This window comes from Manis javanica, chromosome 8 (genome assembly GCF_040802235.1).
Source record: "Manis javanica isolate MJ-LG chromosome 8, MJ_LKY, whole genome shotgun sequence".
NCBI classification, from domain to species: domain Eukaryota; kingdom Metazoa; phylum Chordata; class Mammalia; order Pholidota; family Manidae; genus Manis; species Manis javanica.
The window spans coordinates 63,188,194-63,209,250 of record NC_133163.1 but is presented as its reverse complement, the minus strand read 5'-3'; the positions used below and the strand labels follow the sequence as shown (position 1 = coordinate 63,209,250).

At 35.7% G+C, this 21,057-nt stretch overlaps 1 protein-coding gene across 3 annotated transcripts in view; it reads left to right on the top strand.

Annotated features, from left to right (window-relative positions):
- The window catches only part of LOC108391323 (signal recognition particle subunit SRP54), a 73,635-nt gene extending 52,880 nt beyond the window's left edge, over nucleotides 1–20,755 (top strand). For 2 of the 3 annotated variants that reach the window (XM_037025500.2, XM_037025499.2), the window contains 3 exons: nucleotides 16,110–16,176; nucleotides 17,232–17,329; nucleotides 18,794–20,755. In XM_037025500.2, coding sequence (XP_036881395.1) covers nucleotides 16,110–16,176; nucleotides 17,232–17,329; nucleotides 18,794–19,000 — 372 coding nt within the window. In that variant the 3' untranslated portion in view covers nucleotides 19,001–20,755. The remainder of the gene's footprint in view (nucleotides 1–16,109; nucleotides 16,177–17,231; nucleotides 17,330–18,793) is intronic. The other variant, XM_073211353.1, reaches the window with a different exon arrangement.
- Nucleotides 20,756–21,057: the final 302 nt, after the last annotated feature.

Sequence of the window (21,057 nt, the reverse complement as noted above, 5' to 3'; positions counted from 1 at the left end):
AAAACCATATGATCATAGAACATGGTTTTATTTCTAGACCTTCAGTTCTACTCCACTAATATAGATATATCTATTGTTGTGCCAGTACCACAGTGTCTTAATTGTTGTTGCTTTGTAGCAGATTTTGAAATTGGGAATTGTGAATCCTACTTTGCTCTTTTTGAAGATTGTTTGGCTTTTCTGGGTCCTTTGCAAGTCCATATAAATTTTAAAATCAGCTTGTCAATTTCTGCAAAGAAGCCAGCTGGGGATTGTGTTGAATCTGTAAATTTGGGAGTATTGTCTTTTGATTTGCAAATTTTAAAATTTATTTAGGTCTCCTTTGATTTCTATGTTTTACACTTTTCATAGTATAAGTCTTACACTTCTTAAATTTATTTTATTCTTTTTGATGCTGTTGTAAATGGAATTGTTTTCTTAGTTTTATTTTCATATTATTCAATACTGATATGTTGAAATATAGTTGCCTTTTGTATACTGATCTTGTATCCTGCAATCTTGCTGAACTTGTTTATTCTAAGAATTTTTTAGTGGATTCCTTAGGATTTTCTATATACAAGATCATGTCATGTACAGACAGAGGTAATTTTACTTTTCTCTTCCAACTGGGTGCCTTTTATATTGTTTTCTTGCCTAATGCCCTAGCTAGAACCTCCATTGCAGTGTTGAACAGAAGCAGTGAGAGTGGACATCCTTGTCTTATTTGGAATCTTAGGAGGAAACTATCCAGTCTTTTACCATTAAGTATGATATAGCTGTGGGTATCTGTGGATGCCCTTTATCAGTTTTAAGTATTTGCCTTGTATTCTTACGTTGAGAATTTTTTTTTTAATCATGATGGGGGTGTTGAATTTTGTCAGATACTTCTTCTGCATCAAGAGGATCATGTGGTTTTTAAATTTTTTCTATTGATATGGTGATGTTGATTGATTTTGGGATGCTAAACTATGTATTCCTACAATAAAACCCACTTGATTATGGTTTATAATTCTTTTTACTCAGTTTTCTAGTATTCTGGTGGGGATTTTTGCATCCATATTCATAAGAAAATAGGTGTGTAATTTTATTGTTATGTCTTTGCTTGGTTTGGGTACGAGAGTAATACAGGCCTCATAAAGTGAGTTGGAAACTATTCCTCTTCTGTTTTTTAGGAGAGTTGATATTAATTCTTTAATTGCTTGTTAGACTTCAGCTGTGAAGCTGCCTGGGCTTTTTTTTTTGTGTGTTGTTTTTGATTACTGTTTTCTTTTTTTTTTTAAGCCTCCTAATAGTGTAAACAACCCAACAATGCTGTGTTTTTAATATCTAGGAAAATAATTGTACATTGCAGCTAGTAGTTATGAATTTCAGCCATTAATTTACCTTGTACTCATTATTTATTATTAATGTTAGTGTTAATTTCTTGACAACCATATTCCCTTTAGTGAAATTTTTTGACATGAATGACGTATTAGGAAAAGATTACTATAATTTATCTACTCATTCTTTCAATATATAATGATTAGTGTTTCTTTTTAAGTCAATTTCAGTAGTTTTGTATCTTTTAGAAATTAGTCCATTTTATGTGTTATCTAATTTATTGGCATGCAGTGGTTCATAGTATTCCTTTATAACCCTTTTTATTTTTTCATTTCTGACTCTAGTTTTTTGGGTCCTTCTTTTTTCTTGATCAGTCTAGCTAAAGGTTTGTTAGTTTTGCTGTTCTTTTCCAAGAACCAGCTTGTAGTTTCATTGATTTTCTCTCTTGTTTTTTTTCTCCATTTAATTAATTTGCATTCTAGTCTTTATTATTTCTTTCAGCTTGCTTTAGCTCTGGTTTGCACTTCTTTTTCGTGTGTCTTGAGGTGGAAAGGTAGGTTATCTTTCTTCTTAATTAGCTATAAATTTCCCTTGAAGCACTGTTTTAGTTAACATTTCATAATTTTTTAATGTCACATCTTCATTTTCATTCATCTCAAAGTATCTTCTTTTCACTTTTGATTTTTTCTTTGACCTATTGGTTATTTAAGAGTATGTTGTTTACTTCCCATGTATTTGTGAATTTCTCACATTTTTTTTCCTGTTATTTCTAATTTCTATTGTGGTTAGAGAACATACTTTATATTATTTCTGTCCTTTTAAATCTAATGAGGTTTGTTTTATGGCCTATCATATGGTCTGTCTTGGAGAATCTTCTGTATGTCCTTGAGAAGAATGTATATATATCCTCTTGTTGTTAGGTGGAGTATTCTATAGATGTCTATTAGGTTTCGTTGTTTAAGTCTAATATTTTCTTGTTTATCTTCTGCCTAGTTGTCCTATTTTTTATTGAAGATGGAGTATTGAAGTTGCTAGCTATTACTGTTGAATTATCTATGTTTCCCTTTATTTCTGTCAGTTTTGGTTCTGTTGAGCTCCTATGTCGAATATTTCATTTCAGTTATTGTACTTTTCAACCCCAGAATTTCCATTTGGGTTTCTTTTATAATTTCTCTCTTTATTGACAGTCTTTATTTGATGCAATGTTGTTATCATGCTTTCCTTTATTTCTTTGATTATGGTTTCCATAATTCTTTGATCATACTTATAAAGGCTACTTTGAAATGTTTTCTTTTACATCAAATGTCTGTTCACTCTCATAGGTAGTTTCTGTTTGCTTTTTTTCCCCCATGTATGGGTCATACTTTTCTGTTTCTTTGCATGTCCAATAATTTTTTGTTGGAAATCAGACATTTTAGATAAGATGGCAACTCTGGTTACTCCCTCCCCCTACTTCTTGTTATTATTAGGTACTTTTTTTTTCAGTGACTGCTGGATTATTTTAGTGAAGCCTGTCCCAGTTCTCTGCTACAAACTAACTGGCCTATAGTTTAGCCTATATCTTCCATAGACTCTAAGAGTATCTTCCCAGTTACCTTTTACTACAGTGTCCATTGATTGAGAGAGCATCCCTAGGCTTGTACTTCTCCAGCTGTGTTGCAAATGAAGTCAGTTCATTTGGGAAGAGATTAGGAGCTGTGTGTTTTATGGCCTACTTTTCCTCCTTGCCAAAATCTCTTCGCCAGAGTTCTGAAGTTGGGAGCTAGGAAAGTGATGCATTTCTGAGAGACATCTCTATTCTAGGAGCTCAGTGCTCAGTGCAGGTGGGAAGTAGTAGCATTAGGTCTTCTTGATTTGTCTCTTCTGCCATGAAACCACTGCCTTATGAATTGGAGTAGGGCTGTCAGTGCCCCAGTATTCTTAGTGGTCCCATGCCTATGGCGAGGATCCTCCATCCCATGAATGGAGGCTCACAGAAGACAGGAGCCCCCACCTTTCAAATCTACTCACTTGGAAACTTAGATTCCCTATTAGGTGGCTTATGGGCAAGATCAGAAATGCTGATTAATGTCTTCTTCCTGAGAAGAAAGCCCTCTGACTGGGAGCTCAGAGGGAAGAAGTCCTGTGTACTTGGTTGTACCATTCTGGAATTGAGTTTCCACCTCACTTGGCTGGAAAGGCAATGGGAGAGAGTGGTTTTGGTTAAGTTACCCAGACTCTTGAGCTTTTCTTATCAGGTTTTCATATGTTTTCTTGAATAGGTGTTTCTTCATTTGTCATATGCCCTTAGGAACATTTCCAGAAGCTTTAAATTTGTTAGTAATTTTCATCAATTTCACTGGGGAGCGAGTCCACTGAGTTCCTTATGCTGTTGTGCTGGAAGTCCATGTCCAGTCTTAAAATCTTTATCTTGTATATAGCAGATTGCCATTAGAATTTTTTTTGAATTTATAGGCCAAAAAATAGTGATAAGAAACCCTTTGAGATTCCCTTCACTGGGAGGCAATGTTCAGGAGAATTTAGGAATTTGGCTTTTAGTTCTGACTCTATCCTGTAGTAAAGGTCACCAGAGTTACTTTGCTTTGACAAAGAGGTTCTGTGATTATACAAAAAAGATAACATTTACTTTCAGAGTTGTTTTTGAAGATTATTGAGATAATACACATTAAAACTCATTGAAAAAATGACAAACATGTAAGACAGTATTAACTAGCAAAGCAAATATAGTAGGTAGCACAGGAAATCTTAAGAAGTAATTTTAGAACTCTGTTGGAATTTGAAAACTCAAGACTAATTTAAAAATTTTCCCTATAGTTCTCACTCAAGATTCATTTTAGAGTTCATGGAATTAATTTGTTAGCTCCATTCCTGAAATATCCATTCTGAAGTTATCCTTGGTGGTAGTGGTTCCACGTGGGGGAGGTGACCCTACCAAAGGCCACAGGGGCTGTGAGACCAAAGAAAGAGGCTGACAAGTCCAGCTTAAATGTAGTAGATTTTTACTGAGGGGCTCTTACCTACAGAAGCTTGCCCTGGGCAGCTGTAAGACTCATAGATCTCTGCACCACTTTGTATGTAGGTAGGGTAATTTATAAAGGCAAGGAAGAAGGGTCTGCATCTGGGGCAGCCACTTGTGTTTGCAACAGAACAGTGGCTGAAGTCTGAGTATTATTGCTGAAACCAGAAAAAGGAGTCTTGCCCCAGGGAACACTGTTAATTATTTCAAGCTGGATATTATTTAGGGAATACCCGCCTTTCAAAGGAAAGGGAGTATAAGGGTGATCCATCTGTCAGCATGGTGAATCCTACAAGGTGGTGTTACTTTTGCTTACCAGGCAGTAGTTCATGTCCTCTAGAATACAGTTATTTTTAGGCAAATAGGAGCTAAGTATAGTATACCACCAGTAGGAAACTTAATGTTTATAAACCCAACCTGAAGTTGAGAGCTGATGTTTTACTTCTAAATAAAATGTTCACACAAAAAATTTTGTACAATTCACGAAGAACTTATAATTAGCAAATAGAAGTATCCGTGTTGACTAAGTTGACCAAGACAAATATTAACAACTACTTAAATCCTTTGCTAAAAGATACAGTTCATTTTCTTGGTATTTTTAATTGCTGCCTGAACTGCAGATGTCTTCATTTAGTTTATTATTTATGCATGTGCATGTTAATATTGGTATGTTACCATAGCTTGTTTTTCTTAAAGCTCTAGCTTAACTTAATATAGACTCTGGTCATAAAGTAAACTTACAAGTAGTTATTTTTTCTCCCTAAATATGAAGTATTTTTTTGGAAGGAAATTTTAAACAGTAGTAGAATGCATTATAGTTTAATTCAGCCACTCAGAGGATTTGTCTATGAAATCTTTTTTTGGCCAGAATTAATTTCCTTTGTCATTTACATTTAAGAAAGATTTTTAAAGCTTACAGTTAATGAAGACTCCTACCTGCATAGCTTTTTCCATTTTTTTCTGGCAAAGTAAGCACATCTTAGATGCCATTAGACTATTTAACTTTTATTTAACTGAACATTTAACTTTTTTTATATCAAACAGGCAGAATTTAATTACATTTTGGATTTCAAGAAATCTACTCACAAAGTCTCTTTTCCTGTCTTATACTTCTCTCACAGCATCTATTTTTAAGAAAATGGTGATAACACTTAGCATGAGATGTATTTTCCCTTAAAGTTTTAAGTGTACAATGCAGTATTGTTAACTATAGGCACTGTGTAAGTACAGCAGACCTCTAGAACTTACTCATCTTGTATAAATGAAGCTTTATACTTGTTGAAAAACAACTCCCCATTTCTCCTTTTCTCCCAGGCTCTGGCAACCACCATTCTACTCTCTGCTTCTGTGTTAATTTAGATACCTCATATAAGTGGAATCATGAAGCATATGTCTTTCTGTGACTGGCTTATTTTACTTAGCACAAGGTCCTCAGTGTCTTCAAGGTTTATCCATGTTGTTGCATATGGCAGGATTTCCTTTTTAAGGCTAAATATTATTTATGTTTATGTATTGTATGTATACACCACATTTTCTTTATCCATTCATTCATTGATGGTTTAGGTTGTTTCCACATCTTGGCAATTGGGAATAATGCTACAGCGAACATGGGAGTGGAAATAACCTTCAAGATCGTGATTTCAATTCTTTTGGATAAATACCCAGAAGTGGGATTGCTGGATCATCTGTATTTCTATTTTTAATTTTTTTGAGGAACTTCCATACTATTTTCCATGACAGTTGTACCTGTTATGGAAAAATTGTATATTTCCACAACAGGGTACAAAGAAACTCCATATTCTCACCAATACTTGCTATTTTTTTAATATGTAGTAGCTATCCTAACTGGTGTTGATAACTGAAGATAGACCTGGCTTCACTTAATGTAAAGTCAGTTTCACTTACTGAAAAGAGATTTTATAAGTAGATTTCTTGAAGTCCAATGTATACTTAAATTCTGCCTATTCAGTATGAAATGTTTCTATTTTGTTTGTTCTAATGTGTCATAAATCTGATAGAACAAAGGAATTTTGAAAAGATAATTGTCCTATATTTACATAGTAGATTTGTAAAACAAACCCATTTAAAAAAAAAAACGCTGATATTTAAAATAAATATTGAGGAACATTACTCCTGGCATATAATACTTGATAGAAAATAAAAAATATAGATCTAGATCTTTTTATAGTTTTATGGTAATTATTTCCCTTACATTTTGCCTGTACCTTAAGAATAAACATTTCCTGTAATTCCTTTAACCATTTAGTTTTTATTAGGGTTCCTCCAGTATATGTATTTGTGTATATCTCTATATATTTAAAAAATTTGATTATGCACATAATTGTTACTTATATAAAAGGGCTGATGCCTTTTGTAATATAGTATGAACTCAAAATTATCAGGGCTTATTTTTTGCCTGTCACATTTTAATGAAGGAAGCAGACAATATACTATGGTGAGGATAAAAGGGAATGAACAAGATTGTGTATGCATTGCTGTTGCAATTGGTAAATTTCCTGAAGTTTTGCAATGTGAAGTAAGAGCTTTCCAAATGACTCTATTTTTGGCCTAGTAATTCAAGCTTTAGGAAATTTAAGCATTTGAAAGTATGCTTAATGTTTCAACATAGTAAATGGGAAAAATAGCAAGATAGAGTAAGTACAACAAAGTTTGTACTTAGAAAAAAACCATATGCTTAGGAAAAGACTATGAAAGATATACATTAATGATAATTACGAGTGGTGGAAAGATGGGTGACTTAACTATTTATAGTTTGCTCCATTTCCCAAGTGTTCTACAATAAATAAGCATTGCTTTTGTAATCTAAAAATAACTTGTTTAAAAACAAATATAAGAGATAGCAAGTATTATAGTTCCCTATTGAGGAAGAGATGGATACTTAATTGTCAGGAAGAGATACTTATATTTTTAGAGAAAAAAATGAATCAACTTGAGTTTGCACTGTGAACTGGGGTTCTTGAAGATCTGAGATACCTTGTCCCAGTTCTCTTATTATTAGGATGGGCATGATAGTGATGCTGGCTGCGGTGGCAGGGCTCCAGGGTGTGCTCTTGAGCCATCTGTCGTTTTGATTCTTTAAGGTCAGTGTCTAAACAGAGAGCGCTTTAAATTCATTCTGTATGTGATAAGGACATGTTATTCGGGGATCCTTATCCAGTTCCTTAGCTCTAGAGTAGGTTTGACTCTGATAGTCACAGCCTGGATATTAGCAATAACTCTCTCTAGAAATAACCCCAGGAGAATTGGTTCACTGAGAAATATATGCTTTCCTCCAAAAGTATGCATAGTCCTTTCTCAGTAGTTTCTTGGCCCAGTCAGCTATCATGTGTTAACAGAAACTGATTCCATTCCCTTTATTTCTGCACGGTCCCATTTGCCGTAAAAACTGTAAGGTGTAAACACTAAGGTCAGAGCATCTTAAACAGAGTCCCTGAAGTAACCCTTATCCCCACATATAAGATGCCTCCTCCTCTGAATATAGGAAGTATAGTAAATTTGATCAAGGAAGTTAGAAATACACAGTATTTTCTTAGTTGAATGTGTTTTTTTGCTTGGACATTTATTTTTGTGTAAATAGAGATAAAGGACCTAACTTCTGTGTCTTTTCAGGAATACTCCCATAGATATTGGCATATCTACTTTTCATGAAAAGACTGTGTGTGTTACCTCCTCTCTGCTTCAGCTCATCTACCCAGTCTTGTGTTCACTTTTTTAATGCTCTTATAATCATTAACATATCTAAGCTAAGAAGATTGTGGACAAGTTTTTTTTCTCTCTCTTCCCTGGAATGAATGTTAAAGTAATTATTAGTGTATCTGATTGATTGCAGTCTCTATACTATGCTTTCTTTTGGTAAACAAAAGTTAACGGTACATGCTTGTATTACCGATTTCATCCAAAGAGGCAAACTGTCATCTATGTGGCAAATTTCACAAAGTATTTTATGGGGTTAGAGCAACAAGATAAACTATGGAGTTGTATTTACATTTCCCTGTATGGCCCCGGAAGATGACTGGTTAGCCAGAGACGGGTAAGATTCCTCAAGGGAGGAACAACCTAAGACAGGCACAGTCGCAGGGGGGCCATCAGGTGAGAATTTGGGGATCAACAGAGGTGAGGCTCAGAACCTCACCCCCCCTGTTTTGAGAGAAATCTTCTGCATCCGTGGATGTTTTGCTGCCCTTGTCTAGCCTGGATTAATACGTAGTCCATAGGCACACACCTGATCATCTGATCATCTACATTTGCCTTCTTACAGCACTAAACTATGTTTTCTACCTTTATCTTGCATCTACCTACCACTTCAGCATTTTATTAAAAATAAAAATAATAATAATAATAGGAGAAATGTGGGATCAACATATAAATCAAGTACAAAAATCAAATGAATATTCATATTTGACCTGATGGTTTATAGGTCATATTGCATGATCAAAACCGAAAGTTTCTGTGATGACTGCCCTTGTACTGTTCACCATGTAAGAATTTATTCACTCTGTAAGAATTCGTTCACCATGTAAGAACTTGTTCGTTATGCTTCAGAAGATTGGAGACTGACGAGAATTAGGCTTGAGATGGATTAATGATTGTACATTGAGCATTGACCCCCCTATACTGAATTTTATTGTTGTTAACAACCATTTGATCAATAAATATGAGAGATGCCCTCTCAAAAAAAAAAAAAGAGGAAAAAAAAAAAAAAAAAAAAAAACTATGGAGTTGTACAATGTAGATTGTATCTTGCCAGTGGTCCTATCCATTTATTGGTATCTTTAATTTCTCTCATGAGTGTCTTGTAGTTTTCGGAGTATAGGTCTTTCACTTCCTTGGTTAGGTTTATTCCTAGGTATATTATTCTTTTTGATGCAATTGTGAATGGAACACCAAATATACAGTGAGCTAGTCTTGGGTATATGACTAGTTTCTTTTTAATCCTTATAGAAACAAAAAACAAAATCTTGCCACTTATTGGTCATTTATTTTCCCACCATTGAAAGTTCTTTTTAATTTTTTATTAAGGTATGATTGATATACACTCTTATGAAGGTTTCACATGAAAAAACAATGTGGTTACTACATTTACTCATATTATCAAGTCCCCACCAATACCCCAATGCAGTCACTGTCCATCAGTGCAGCAAGGTGCCATAGATTCACTATGTGCCTTCTCTGTGCTACACTGTTCTCCCCGTGATCCCTCACACCATGTGTACTAAACATAATACCCCTCAATCCCCTTCTCCCTCCCACCCTCCCCACCTGCCCTCCCACACACCTCCCCTTTGGTAACCACTAGTTCCTTCTTGGAGTCTCTGAGTCTTCTGCCATTTTGTTCTGTCAGTTTTGCTTCATTGTTATACTCCACAAATGAGGGAAATCATTTGGTGCTTGTCTTTCTCCGCCTGGCTTATTTCACTGAGCATAATGACCTCCAGCTCCATCCATGTTGTTGCAAATGGTAGGATTTGTTTCTTTCTTATGGCTGAATAGTATTCCATTGTCTATACGTACCCACTTCTTCTTTATGCATTCATCTACTGATGGACACTTAGGTTGCTTCCATATCTTGGCTATTGTAAAAAGTGCTATGATAAACATAGGGGTGCATATGTGTTTTTGAATCTGAGAAGTTATATTCTTTGGGTAAATTCCAAGGAGTGGGATTCCCAGGTCAAATGATATTTCTATTTTTAGCCTTTTGAGGAACCTCCATATTGCTTTCCACAATGGTTGAACAAGCTTACATTCCTACCAGCAGTATAGGAGGGTTCCCCTTTTTCCGCACCCTCGCCAGCATTTGTTACTCTTAGTTTTTTCAATGCTGGCCATTCTTACTGATGTGAGGTGATATCTCATTGTGGTTTTAATTTGCTTTTCCTTGATGATTAGTGATATGGAGCATCTTTTCATGTGTCTGTTGGCCATCTGAATTTCTTCTTTGGAGAACTGTCTCTTCATATCCTCTGCCCATTTGTTAATCAGGTTATTTGCTTTTTGGGTGTTGAGGCGTGTAAGTTCTTTATATGTTTTGGATGTTAACCCCTTGTTGGATATGTCATTTACAAATATATTCTCCCATACTGTAGGATGCCTATTTGTTCTGTCAGTGGTGTCCTTTGCTGCACAGAAACTTTTTAGTTTGATGTAGTCCCATGAGTTCATTTTTGCTTTTGTTTCCCGTGCTCAAGGAGATGCATTCAGGAAGAAGTTGCTCATGCTTATATTCAGGAGATGTTTGCCTACGTTGTCTTCTAAGAGGTTTATGGTTTCATGACTTACATTCAAGTATTTAATCCATTTCGAGTTTACTTTTGTGTATGGGGTTAGGCAATAATCCAGTTTCATTCTCTTGCATGTAGCTGTCCAGTTTTGCCAACACCAGGTGTTGAAGAGGCTGTCATTTCCCTATTGTTTGTCCATGGCTCCTTTATCATATATTAATTGACCATGTATGGTTGGTTTATATCAGGGCTCTCTAGTCTGTTCCATTGATCTATGGTTCTGTTTCTTGTGCCAGTACCAAATTGTCTTGACTACTGTGCCTTTGTAGTAGAGCTTGAAGTTGGGGAGCCTAATTCCCCCTGCTTTATTCTTCTGTCTCAGGATTGCTTTGGCTATTTGGGGTCTTTTGTGGTTCCATATGAATTTTAGAATGATATGCTCTAGTTCATTGAAGAATGCTGTTGGTATTTTGAGAAGAATTGCATTGAATCTATAGATTGCTTTAGGCAGGATGGCCATTTTGACAATATTAATTCTTCCTATCCATGAACACAGGATGTGTTTCCATTTATTGGTATCTTCTTTAATTTCTCTCATGAGTGTCTTGTAGTTTTCAGAGTATAGGTCTTTCACTTCCTTGGTTAGGTTTGTTCCTAGGTATTTTATTCTTTTTGATGCAATTGTGAATGGAATTGTTTTCCTGATTTCTCTCTCTGCTAGTTCATTGTTCATGTTTAGGAATGCCATAGATTTCTGTGTATTAATTTTGTATCCTGCAACTTTGCTGAATTCAGATATTAGATCTAGTAGTTTTGGAGTGGATTCTTTAGGGTTTTTTATGTACAATGTCATCTGCCTACAGGGACAGTTTAACTTCTTCCTTGCCAATCTGGATGCCTTTTATTTTCGTGTGTTGTCTGATTGCTGTGGCTAGGACCTCCAGTACTATGTTGAATAGAAGTGAGAAAAGTGGGCATCCTTGTCTTGTTCCTGATCTTGAAGGAAAAGCTTTCAGCTTCTTGCTGTTAAGTATAATGTTGGCTGTGGGTTGGTCATATATGGCCTTTATTATGTTGAGGTACTTGCCCTCTATACCTATGTTGTTGAGAGTTTTTATCATGAATGGATGTTGAATTTTGTCAAATGCTTTTTCAGCATTTGGAGATGATCATGTGGTTTTTGTGCTTCTTTTTATTGATGTGGTGGATGGTGTTGATGGATTTTTCAATGTTGTACCATCCTTGCATCCCTGGAATAGATCCTACTTGATCATGATGTATGATCCTTTTGATGTATTTTTGAATTTGATTTGCTAATAGTTTGTTGAGTATTTTTGCATCGATGTTCATCAGGGATATTGGTCTGTAATTTTCTTTTTTTGTGTTATCTTTGCCTGGTTTTGGTATTAGAGTGATGCTGGCCTCATAGAATGAGTTTGGAAGTATTCCCTCCTCTTCTATATTTTGGAAAACTTTAAGGAGAATGGGTATTAGGTCTTCACTAAATGTTTGATAAAATTCAGAAGTGAGGCCATCTGGTCCAGTTGTTTTTGTTCTTAGGTAGTTTTTTGATTACAGTTTCAATTTCGTTGCTGGTAATTGGTCTGTTCAGATTTTCTGTTTCTTCCTTGGTCAGCCTTGGAAGGTTGTATTTTTCTAGAAAGTTGTCCAATTCTTCTAGTTTGTTAGCATATAATTTTTCATAGTATTCTCTGATAATTCCTTGTATTTCTGTGGTGTCCGTAGTGATTTTTCCTTTCCCATTTCTGATTCTGTTTATGTATATAGACTCTCTTTTTTTCTTGATAAGTTTGGCTAGGGGTTTATCTATTTTGTTTATTTTCTTGAAGAACCAGCTCTTGCTTTCATTGATTCTATTTTTTATTCTTCTCAATTTCATTTATTTCTACTCTAATCTTTATTATGTCCTTCTACGGACTTTGGGCCTCATTTGTTCTTCTTTTTCTAGTTTCATTAATTGTGAGTTTAGACTGCTTATATGGGATTGTTCTTCTTTCCTGAGGTAGGCCTGTATTGCAATATACTTTCCTCTTAGCATGGCCTTGGATGCATCCCACAGATTTTTGCGGTGTTGAATTATTGTGGTCATTCGTCTCCATATATTGCTTGATCTCTGTTTTTATTTGGTCATTGATCCATTGATTATATAGGAGCATGTTTTGAAGCCTCCATGTGTTTGGGGGATTTTTTATTTTCTTTGCATAATTTATTTCTAGTTTCATACCTTTGTAGTCTGAGAAACTGGTTGGTACAATTTCAATCTTTTTGAATTTAATGAGGCTCTTTTTGTGGCCTAGTATATGATCTATTCTTGAAAATGTTCCATGTGCACTTGAGAACAATGTGTATTCTGTTGCTTTTGGGTGTAGAGTTCTGTAGATGTTTTAGGTCCATCTGTTCTAATGTGTTGTTCAGTGCCTCTGTGTCCTTACTTATTTTCTGTCTGGTTGATCTGTCCTTCAGAGTGAGTGGAGTGTTGAAGTCTCCTAGAATGAATGCAGTGCATTCTATTTCCCCTTTTAATTCTGTTAGTGTTTGTTTCACATATGTGGGTGCTCGTGTGTTGAAGCATAGATATTTGTAATGGTTATATCTTCTTGTTGGATTGACCCCTTAATCATTATGTAATGTCCTTCTTTGTCTCTTGTGACTTTCTTTGTTTTGAAGTCTATTTTGTCTGATACAAGTACTGCAACTCTTGCTTTTTTCTCTTAGTTGCATGAAATATCTTTTTCCATCCCTTCACTTTTAGTCTGTGTATGTCTGGGTTTAAAGTGAGCTCTTGTAGGCAGCATATAGATGGGTCTTGTTTTTTTATCCATTCAGTGACTCTATGTCTTTTGATTGGTACATTCAGTCCATTTACATTTGGGTGATTATCAATAGGTATGTACTTATTGCCATTGCAGACTTAAGATTCATGGTTACCAAAGGTTCAAGGTTAACTTCCTTACTGTCTAAGAGTATAACTTAACTCACTTAATATGCTGTTACAAACACAGTCTAAAGGTTCTTATCTTTTTCTCCTCCTTTTTCTTCCTCCTCCATTCTTTATATATTAGGTATCATATTCTGTACTCTTTGTCTATCCTTTGATTGACTTTGGGGATAGTTAATTTAATTTTGCATTTCCTTAGTAATAGCTGTTCTAGTTTCTTTACTGTGGTTTTATTACCTCTGGTGACAGCTATTAAACCTTAGGAACACTTCCATCTATAGCAGTCCCTCCAAAATAGACTGTAGAGATGGTTTGTGGGAGGTAAATTCTCTCAGCTATTGCTTATCTGGAAATTGTTTAATCCCTCCTTCAAATTTAAATGATAATCTTGTCGAATAAAGTAATCTTGGTTCCAGGCCCTTCTTCTTCATTGCATTAAATACATCATGCCACTCCCTTCTGGCCTTTAAGGTTTCTGCTGAGAAGTCTGATGTTAGCCTGATGGGCATTCCTTTGTATGTGATCTTATTTCTGCCTCTGGCTGCTTTTAACAGTCTGTCCTTATCCTTGATCTTTCCCATTTTAATTACTATGTGTCTTGGTGTTGTCTTCCTTGGGTCCCTTGTGTTGGGAGATCTGTGGATCTCCATGGCCTGAGAGACTATGTCCTTCCCCAGATTGGGGAAGTTTTCAGCAATTACCTCCTCAAAGACACTTTCTATCCCTTTCTCTCTCTTCTTCTTCTTCTGGTACCCCTATAATGCAAATATTGTTCCATTTGGATTGGTCACACAGTTCTCTCAATATTCTTTCATTCTTAGATAACCTTTTTTTCTCTCTGTGCCTCAGCTTCTTTGTACTCTTCTTCTCTAGTTTCTATTTCATTTATCGTCTCTCCTCCACCATATCCAGTCTGCTTTTAATTCCCTCCATTGTGCTTTTCAACTATTGGATCTCTGACCAGAATTCATTCCTGAGTTCTTGAATATTTTTCTGTATCTCCATGAGCATGTTAATGATTTTTATTCTTAAGTCCCTTTCAGGAAGAGTCATGAGGTCCATGTTATCTTTCTCAGGAGTTATATTAATTTTGCTCTGAACCAGGTTTCTGTGGCTTTTCATATTTGTATATGGCGCCCTCTCATGCCCAGAAGCACTACTCTCTCGAGCTGCTCAGCCCCTAAAAGAATGTTGGGGGTCATAGGGTGGAGCCGTATTGGTGCCTGGGGGGAGGAAAGAGCTGTTCCCTGCTTCCCAGCTGCTATGCCTGTCTCCACTGCCTGAACCAGTGGGCTGAGCACACAGGTATAAGCCTCTATGCTTTGCGTTTGTAGTTGCTGAAGACAGATCTTCCCTCTGGCTGGCCTAAAGCCAGGGTAAGGTTTGCTGGTTTGTGAGCCAGGTGGCGCTGGCTGGGAGAAAGGCGCAGTAGTCTGCCTATAACAGAGGGGGTCCTTGGAGCTGTGTAGCCAACCAGGGAGCTGGAGCACCTGGAAATTGTGAAAGCTCCCAACCTGCTGGGCAGAGTGCACCCAGTTTTGTCTACTGATCCTTTCTCCTGAGCAGTAAGCTCTGTGCAATCCTTGCCCCTTTAGCAGCCCTCTTGCTAAGGGCTTCCTTGTTAGGATGTCTCTCAGACTGCCTGCCTTTCTTTTATCCCAGAGCAGCCGGATATGGATTCCTGCTTTCCACAAGCAGCTGGAATCTCATTCTCTCCAGGAATTCTGCCTGTCTTAGCTTTCCAACCCCCTAATCCCAAGAGTACCATGAAAGCACCATAAAATGTAGGTTTGTGTTCCCAGAGCAGATCTCCAGAGTTAGGTATTCAGCAGTCCCAGACCTCTACTCCCTCCCTGCTCAGTTTCTCTTCCTCCAGCTGGTGAGCTGGGGTGGGGGTAGGGCTTGGGTCCCACAGGGCCACAGCTTTGGTATGTTACCCTGTTCTGTGAGGGCTGCTCTTTTCTCCAGGTGTATGCAGTCTGGTGCAGTTCTCTTTCCTGTTGCTCTTTCAGGATAAGTTGTATTCATTATATGTTCATGTTATATGCGGTTTTAGAAGGAAACCTTTGTCTCACCTCTCACGCTGCCATCTTTAATCCTCTTCTGAAAGTTCTTTTGATATGCCCTTACCCTGCTTAATTTCTCTGAACCTTAATTTCCCACTGTATCATAAGTGTGTGTATGTACTTGTATGGTTTCTCAAGGACCCTTTCTACTGACTGCATGTTCTCTCTGATATTTTGGTTGTGAACAATGAAGACAAAAAGGCATTGAGACAGGAGAAAGGAAGGTTCTGGATTATTAACTTATAAATAATCAAGACTATGACTTACCAACTGTATTTTAGTGGCTGCTGCTTATTTTGGTTATTACATGGGCTTAAAGTGGTGGTAGTTATATGAGTGAAGAATGTAAAATATCTTTGTGGAATTCTACCTATAATGCTTTAAAAATCTTGATTGGATTGTAGTCTGTTTGTGGAACTCTTATATAATATTCCATGTGTCCATCAAATATTTGACTACTTTGTTCTGGCCTAAATATGCAGAATGAGTTTAGGTATGAATGCTGATAACTTGACTTCTTGTTGCAGACAAAACTTACCTGGGGCCCCTACTTATGGTTTTATATGCTTCGTGCTGCCACATCAACCCTCTCAGGTATTACTTTTCTGTCTGAATATTGTACATCTATAATATTCTGCAAGAACAGAGGCTCTGCCAAATGGGGGTATTTCCAGAATGAAGGAGTAACAATAGGGAATTAATCACTCTGTTCTCAGCAGCTAGCTAGCATTGGATGATATTAACTTAACTTTGTACTTTACCTTATAACATTGTTCAGCTTCTGGTTGAGTTGAAAAGAAAAAATATGGACCGAGAAATGGCTATATTCTTGAGTCTTTTCTGTTAGCAGTTATTGTGCTATTTTGTTGTTATGTTATCTCAGTGACACTGTTCTCATCTGACTGCTTATTCTAAAGCCAGTAGTTATAATTCATTTGTTTTAATTTCCCTAATATTTCATGTTAAATGGAGATAAAACTAAGTCATATTTGAGGGAATGAGTTATCAACTTATGACTTAATCATGCTAACTTTAAATACAGACTTTAAATTATAAAGCTTTCCTGTTTCCAATTTTACCTCCCTCATAGCTTTTATCACTTTATTTTTTATTAGAGCTAATTTTGAATAGCAACCGATTCAACATTTACTGAGCACTCAGTACATGCTGGACGGCCAAAGAACATGAGCTTTACGTTGAGACCTGTATTGCATTTTGGATCTCCTTTGTCAGCTTGGGCAACTTCTTTAACCTCTCTGAATCTAAGTTTTCACAGTGCCTGGGGTGTAGCAGGCCACTTAGTGAATGGTATAGTACAAGCTATTCCTTTCCTGCAGTCCAGTGATGACTCAGCCTTTTAAAGATACATAATTTTCTTCAAAAATAGACATGTAACAAATAATTATTAATACATGATAATTAAGTGTTATGATTGAAGGTATGAGCACAGTGTTATTGGGAATCAAAGGAACCACTAGTGCTTTTTAGGGAATTAAGGCAGATATACAGAAGATGACATACTGAGTATTCATAATCTTCCTGAGGGCAGGACTGTACCTTGTATTCCCATAGGGCCTTCACATAGAAAGTGCAGCATCTCAAGAAATACATATGGCATTGTGTAAGCCATTTAACTTTTGTATCCTTAGTGTGTGACTTTCTTGGAGAGAAGATTGCATCTGTTTTGGGCATCAGCACCCCAAAATACCAGTATGCCATTGATGAGTATTACCGGATGAAGAAGGAGGTGTGTCTCCTTTTTACATTTTTGTGATTCAGTTTGGTTTGCTGTGGACTTTATGGGCTGTGTAATAAATACATGTATCCTTTAGGTGCCCAAAAGATAGCTCCCATAGGCAAGGTATTTCATTCTAGTTATTAATTTCTGTATCAAATTAGCATACATTTTAGAATTTTTAAATAATACAGAATTAATAATTCTGTCTGCATAAATAGAGTGAGGTCTTAGGGTGGTAGTGAAATGAATTTAACTTGAAAGAATGAGAAAGATTTATCACAGGCTAAAGAGCAGGGGCCCCAAAACTAGACGGTCTGAATTCAAAATCAGGTTCTGCCACTTCTAACTGTAGTGTTGGGCAAGATACTTAATTCTATTAGCCTTAGTTTCCTCATCTTTATTATGAGAACAATTGCAATATCCATGCTCAGGGTTGCACTAAGGATTGAGTTAATATGCAGAATGCTTAGAACAGCTCTCAGTGTATATTGGTGACCATGAAATAAATATTAGAATCTTTTATTATTCTCTTTCAAGCAAATGAGAAGGGCAATTCAGGTAAAACTAGAACACAGAGGATTGGAGATACATTATGTGTTTGGAGAAATGGCAAGAATAGTACGTTATTGTCACTGGAGCATAGGGTAGAAGAGGGTTGCGGCTGGAGATGAATCTGGGTTCAGCTGACCTTATATTTTTTATATTTATGTGCTTTCAGAAATGTTTAATGAACAAATGAGTGTTTTGAATACTATCAGCATTGTTTAGAGCCTCATTACTTCATCTGGACTATTGTAATAGCTTCCTGAATGGTCTCTTGTTCACTTTCAAGCATGCTATAGATTAATCTTCCTGACAGGTCACTCACTTTGTACTGACTACCCATACTGTGGGGACCAATACAAATGCCATCTCCTCCATCAATTCAGTAGTTCTGGAACTAAAAATTATTTACTCTTTATAAATGTCTGTAGTCCTTATTCCTTTCTGTCTTAATAATCTTTACATTTCTTAACTTCCCTCCTAGCTTGTAAACTTCTTGAGGGCAGAGACTGCCTTATTTGTGTATTATTGTTTATGGGCATCCTGACCATATTATACCATTTAGTGAATAGACCACCTCTTCCACTGAATAGGCTGACACTCTGTAATTGAGGTGAGAGTATTAGCTATTTTATTTAGATTAGAATCAGTCTAAAGATATAGTCCCTGTCAAAGTTAATTCAGGTTTCATCTAAGCTAAGCATAGCTGTGTGATGTTTTAAAAATAACTTCACTTTCCTGTAATGCTGTACAATACTTTTCATTTCAGTTTGAGAGTAGGGAAAATGGAGATATGTCATCTTAATTAGACCCACTGAATTGGACATAGTTTTGATTTTTTAAAAAGGTACAGGCAGTTTAAAGGGAACAAATACTGTTCCTTTTGGACATTTAATATTTTACCTATTCTTGATTATTTCCTCTTTTTAGGAAGAAGAAGAAGAAGAAGAAAACAGGATGTCTGAAGAAGCAGAAAGACAATACCAACAGAATAAGCTGCAGGCTGATTCTGTTGTTCAGACAGATCAACCAGAAACAATGGTATCCAGTTCATTTGTGAATCTCAATTTTGAAATGGAGGGAGACTGTGAAGTAATTACAGAAAGCAAACAAAACCCAGTCTCTCTCCCACCGTAGAATTAAATGACTATCAAACGTCAAACGCTAAAGTTTTTATACTGGGAACTTTTACATTCTTTATTCAGTGGGACTTAATATATTTTAAATTATTGCCTGGAAAAGGGACAAATGTTTCTTCATTCTTAGGCTCTATCTAGCAAAAGCCAGATCTGAAATTTGGATATTTGTACTATATGTTTACTGTGTCATACTAGTGCTTTGAAATAAGTTAAGGACATTATCGAGTCCCAGTCACCAATTAAGAAGAGTTAAATGATTAACCTTGTCTGTTGTTTGTGTTTGTAAGGAAAAGGTAAATTGCTGATTAAGGCTAATTGGAGCTGATATTCCTTGTCTCAGATTAAAATGAGGATTTTTTCCCCCTCTAGATTTTCTCATATTATGTCTTACATTTATATATTTAACTATTAATTTCATACTAAGGATGGTTCACTTAATAAAAGGAGCAAGATAAAAGCACTTTGAATTTTCTTTCCTTGAGAATAACTTTATGGGAAGGTGATTGAGTTTAACACGAATGTTAAGATGGGTTTCCATTTTTTAATACAGGTTACTTAATCTGTTACTCTTTTTCAGTAGTTTTGAATATAATGTTAAAAACACTAGTTATAGAATGAACTTAATAATGTGTTTGTTTTCCAATAATAATACCCAATGATTATCCATATGGCATCCTGGTTACATCACTTATTCAGCCCTGTAGTTTCAGGGAGGTGAGTGGGATTGTGGGACAGATTAAAACCACCCCTCAGAGGCTCACTGTTAAATTTGCACAAGATACAGTGATAGCATAATGAAGTTACCCATCATTTACCACTTTAACAATAGTAAAATGGACTGTTTACTTTACCCAGGTTGGCCATCTCTACTCGCTGTGCTATTAGCAAACCCTACCAAAGTATAATATGAAACTAATTTTGAAAATATTCCTTAACATGTTCAGTTTCTTATGAGAGGTGGCTATGATACTGATTTATAACTGAATATGGGTAAGGAAGAGTGTAGAGTTATTTTGGAAATGCTACTCTTAAAAGCCTATTCACAAACTTAGAGCTTTTAGAAATTAATGTTTGTTAATCCTCTAAACAGCATTAAGCTTTTGGTGTTAATAATCTACATAAAATACGGCTTCAAAGAAATTCACTGTGGGTACAGTGGGCCTGTTATGGAAATGTATTGTCAACCAGCATGAATATCTGGTCACTAAGTTTTTCAACTGAAATCTGAAGTATTTAGGAAATATAATTTTTCATTAGGAACCTTCAGTTACGTGGATTCATGGAATAGTGGTTAATGGTATGTGATAGTAATTTTTTTAGTCCTATGTATAAACTATATAATTTAGTGTTCAAAGGATTGATCTTCAGATTATGTAATTAATGTCACTGTAAATTATAGTTTACCAGTAGCTCTAAAACATGCTGATCTGACCTCTTCCCTTAATTTGTTTTTAATTTCATTTGAGGTAGTACCTTCTAACTCAAGATATTTCGGTAGCCATTGAAGGTACGCATATCCATCTAAAGGTGATCTGAATCTTCTCTCCTCAGAGACACTAGATCTAAGAGTTTACCTACAAACTTTTCTGATTGTAGTAGAAAGATATGACTTGTGAAGTTTTACATTTCTTAAATTTTACTTTCTCTGTTTGTCCAACAGTGGCCAGTTTGTAATGTTTATATAGTTATTCACTGTGCCTTAAATTTTATATTTATTTATGCAAATTATAAAATTTCCCATAAATGCATTAAATGGTTTTGTCTTTTTTAAGCCTCTTTTACTTTCTCTTTTTTTCAACCCTTTTAATAATAATTCCCTCTGGAACACAGTTCATGATATTTCTGCCCTTTTCTAATCTTTCATCTCATAAGAAGTAAACCCAACAGTGTAATAGAGAATCTTTACAATGAATTAAATTCTCTAACAAAAATCCTTAACAAAACGGAGTGAAATTTTGTAAAATGTAACCATGGGACTGGTTAATAAAGCTAGGCAGATTTTTATACCAAATGATTTTAATTAAAATATTAACTTTGATACTTTTTATTGAAACA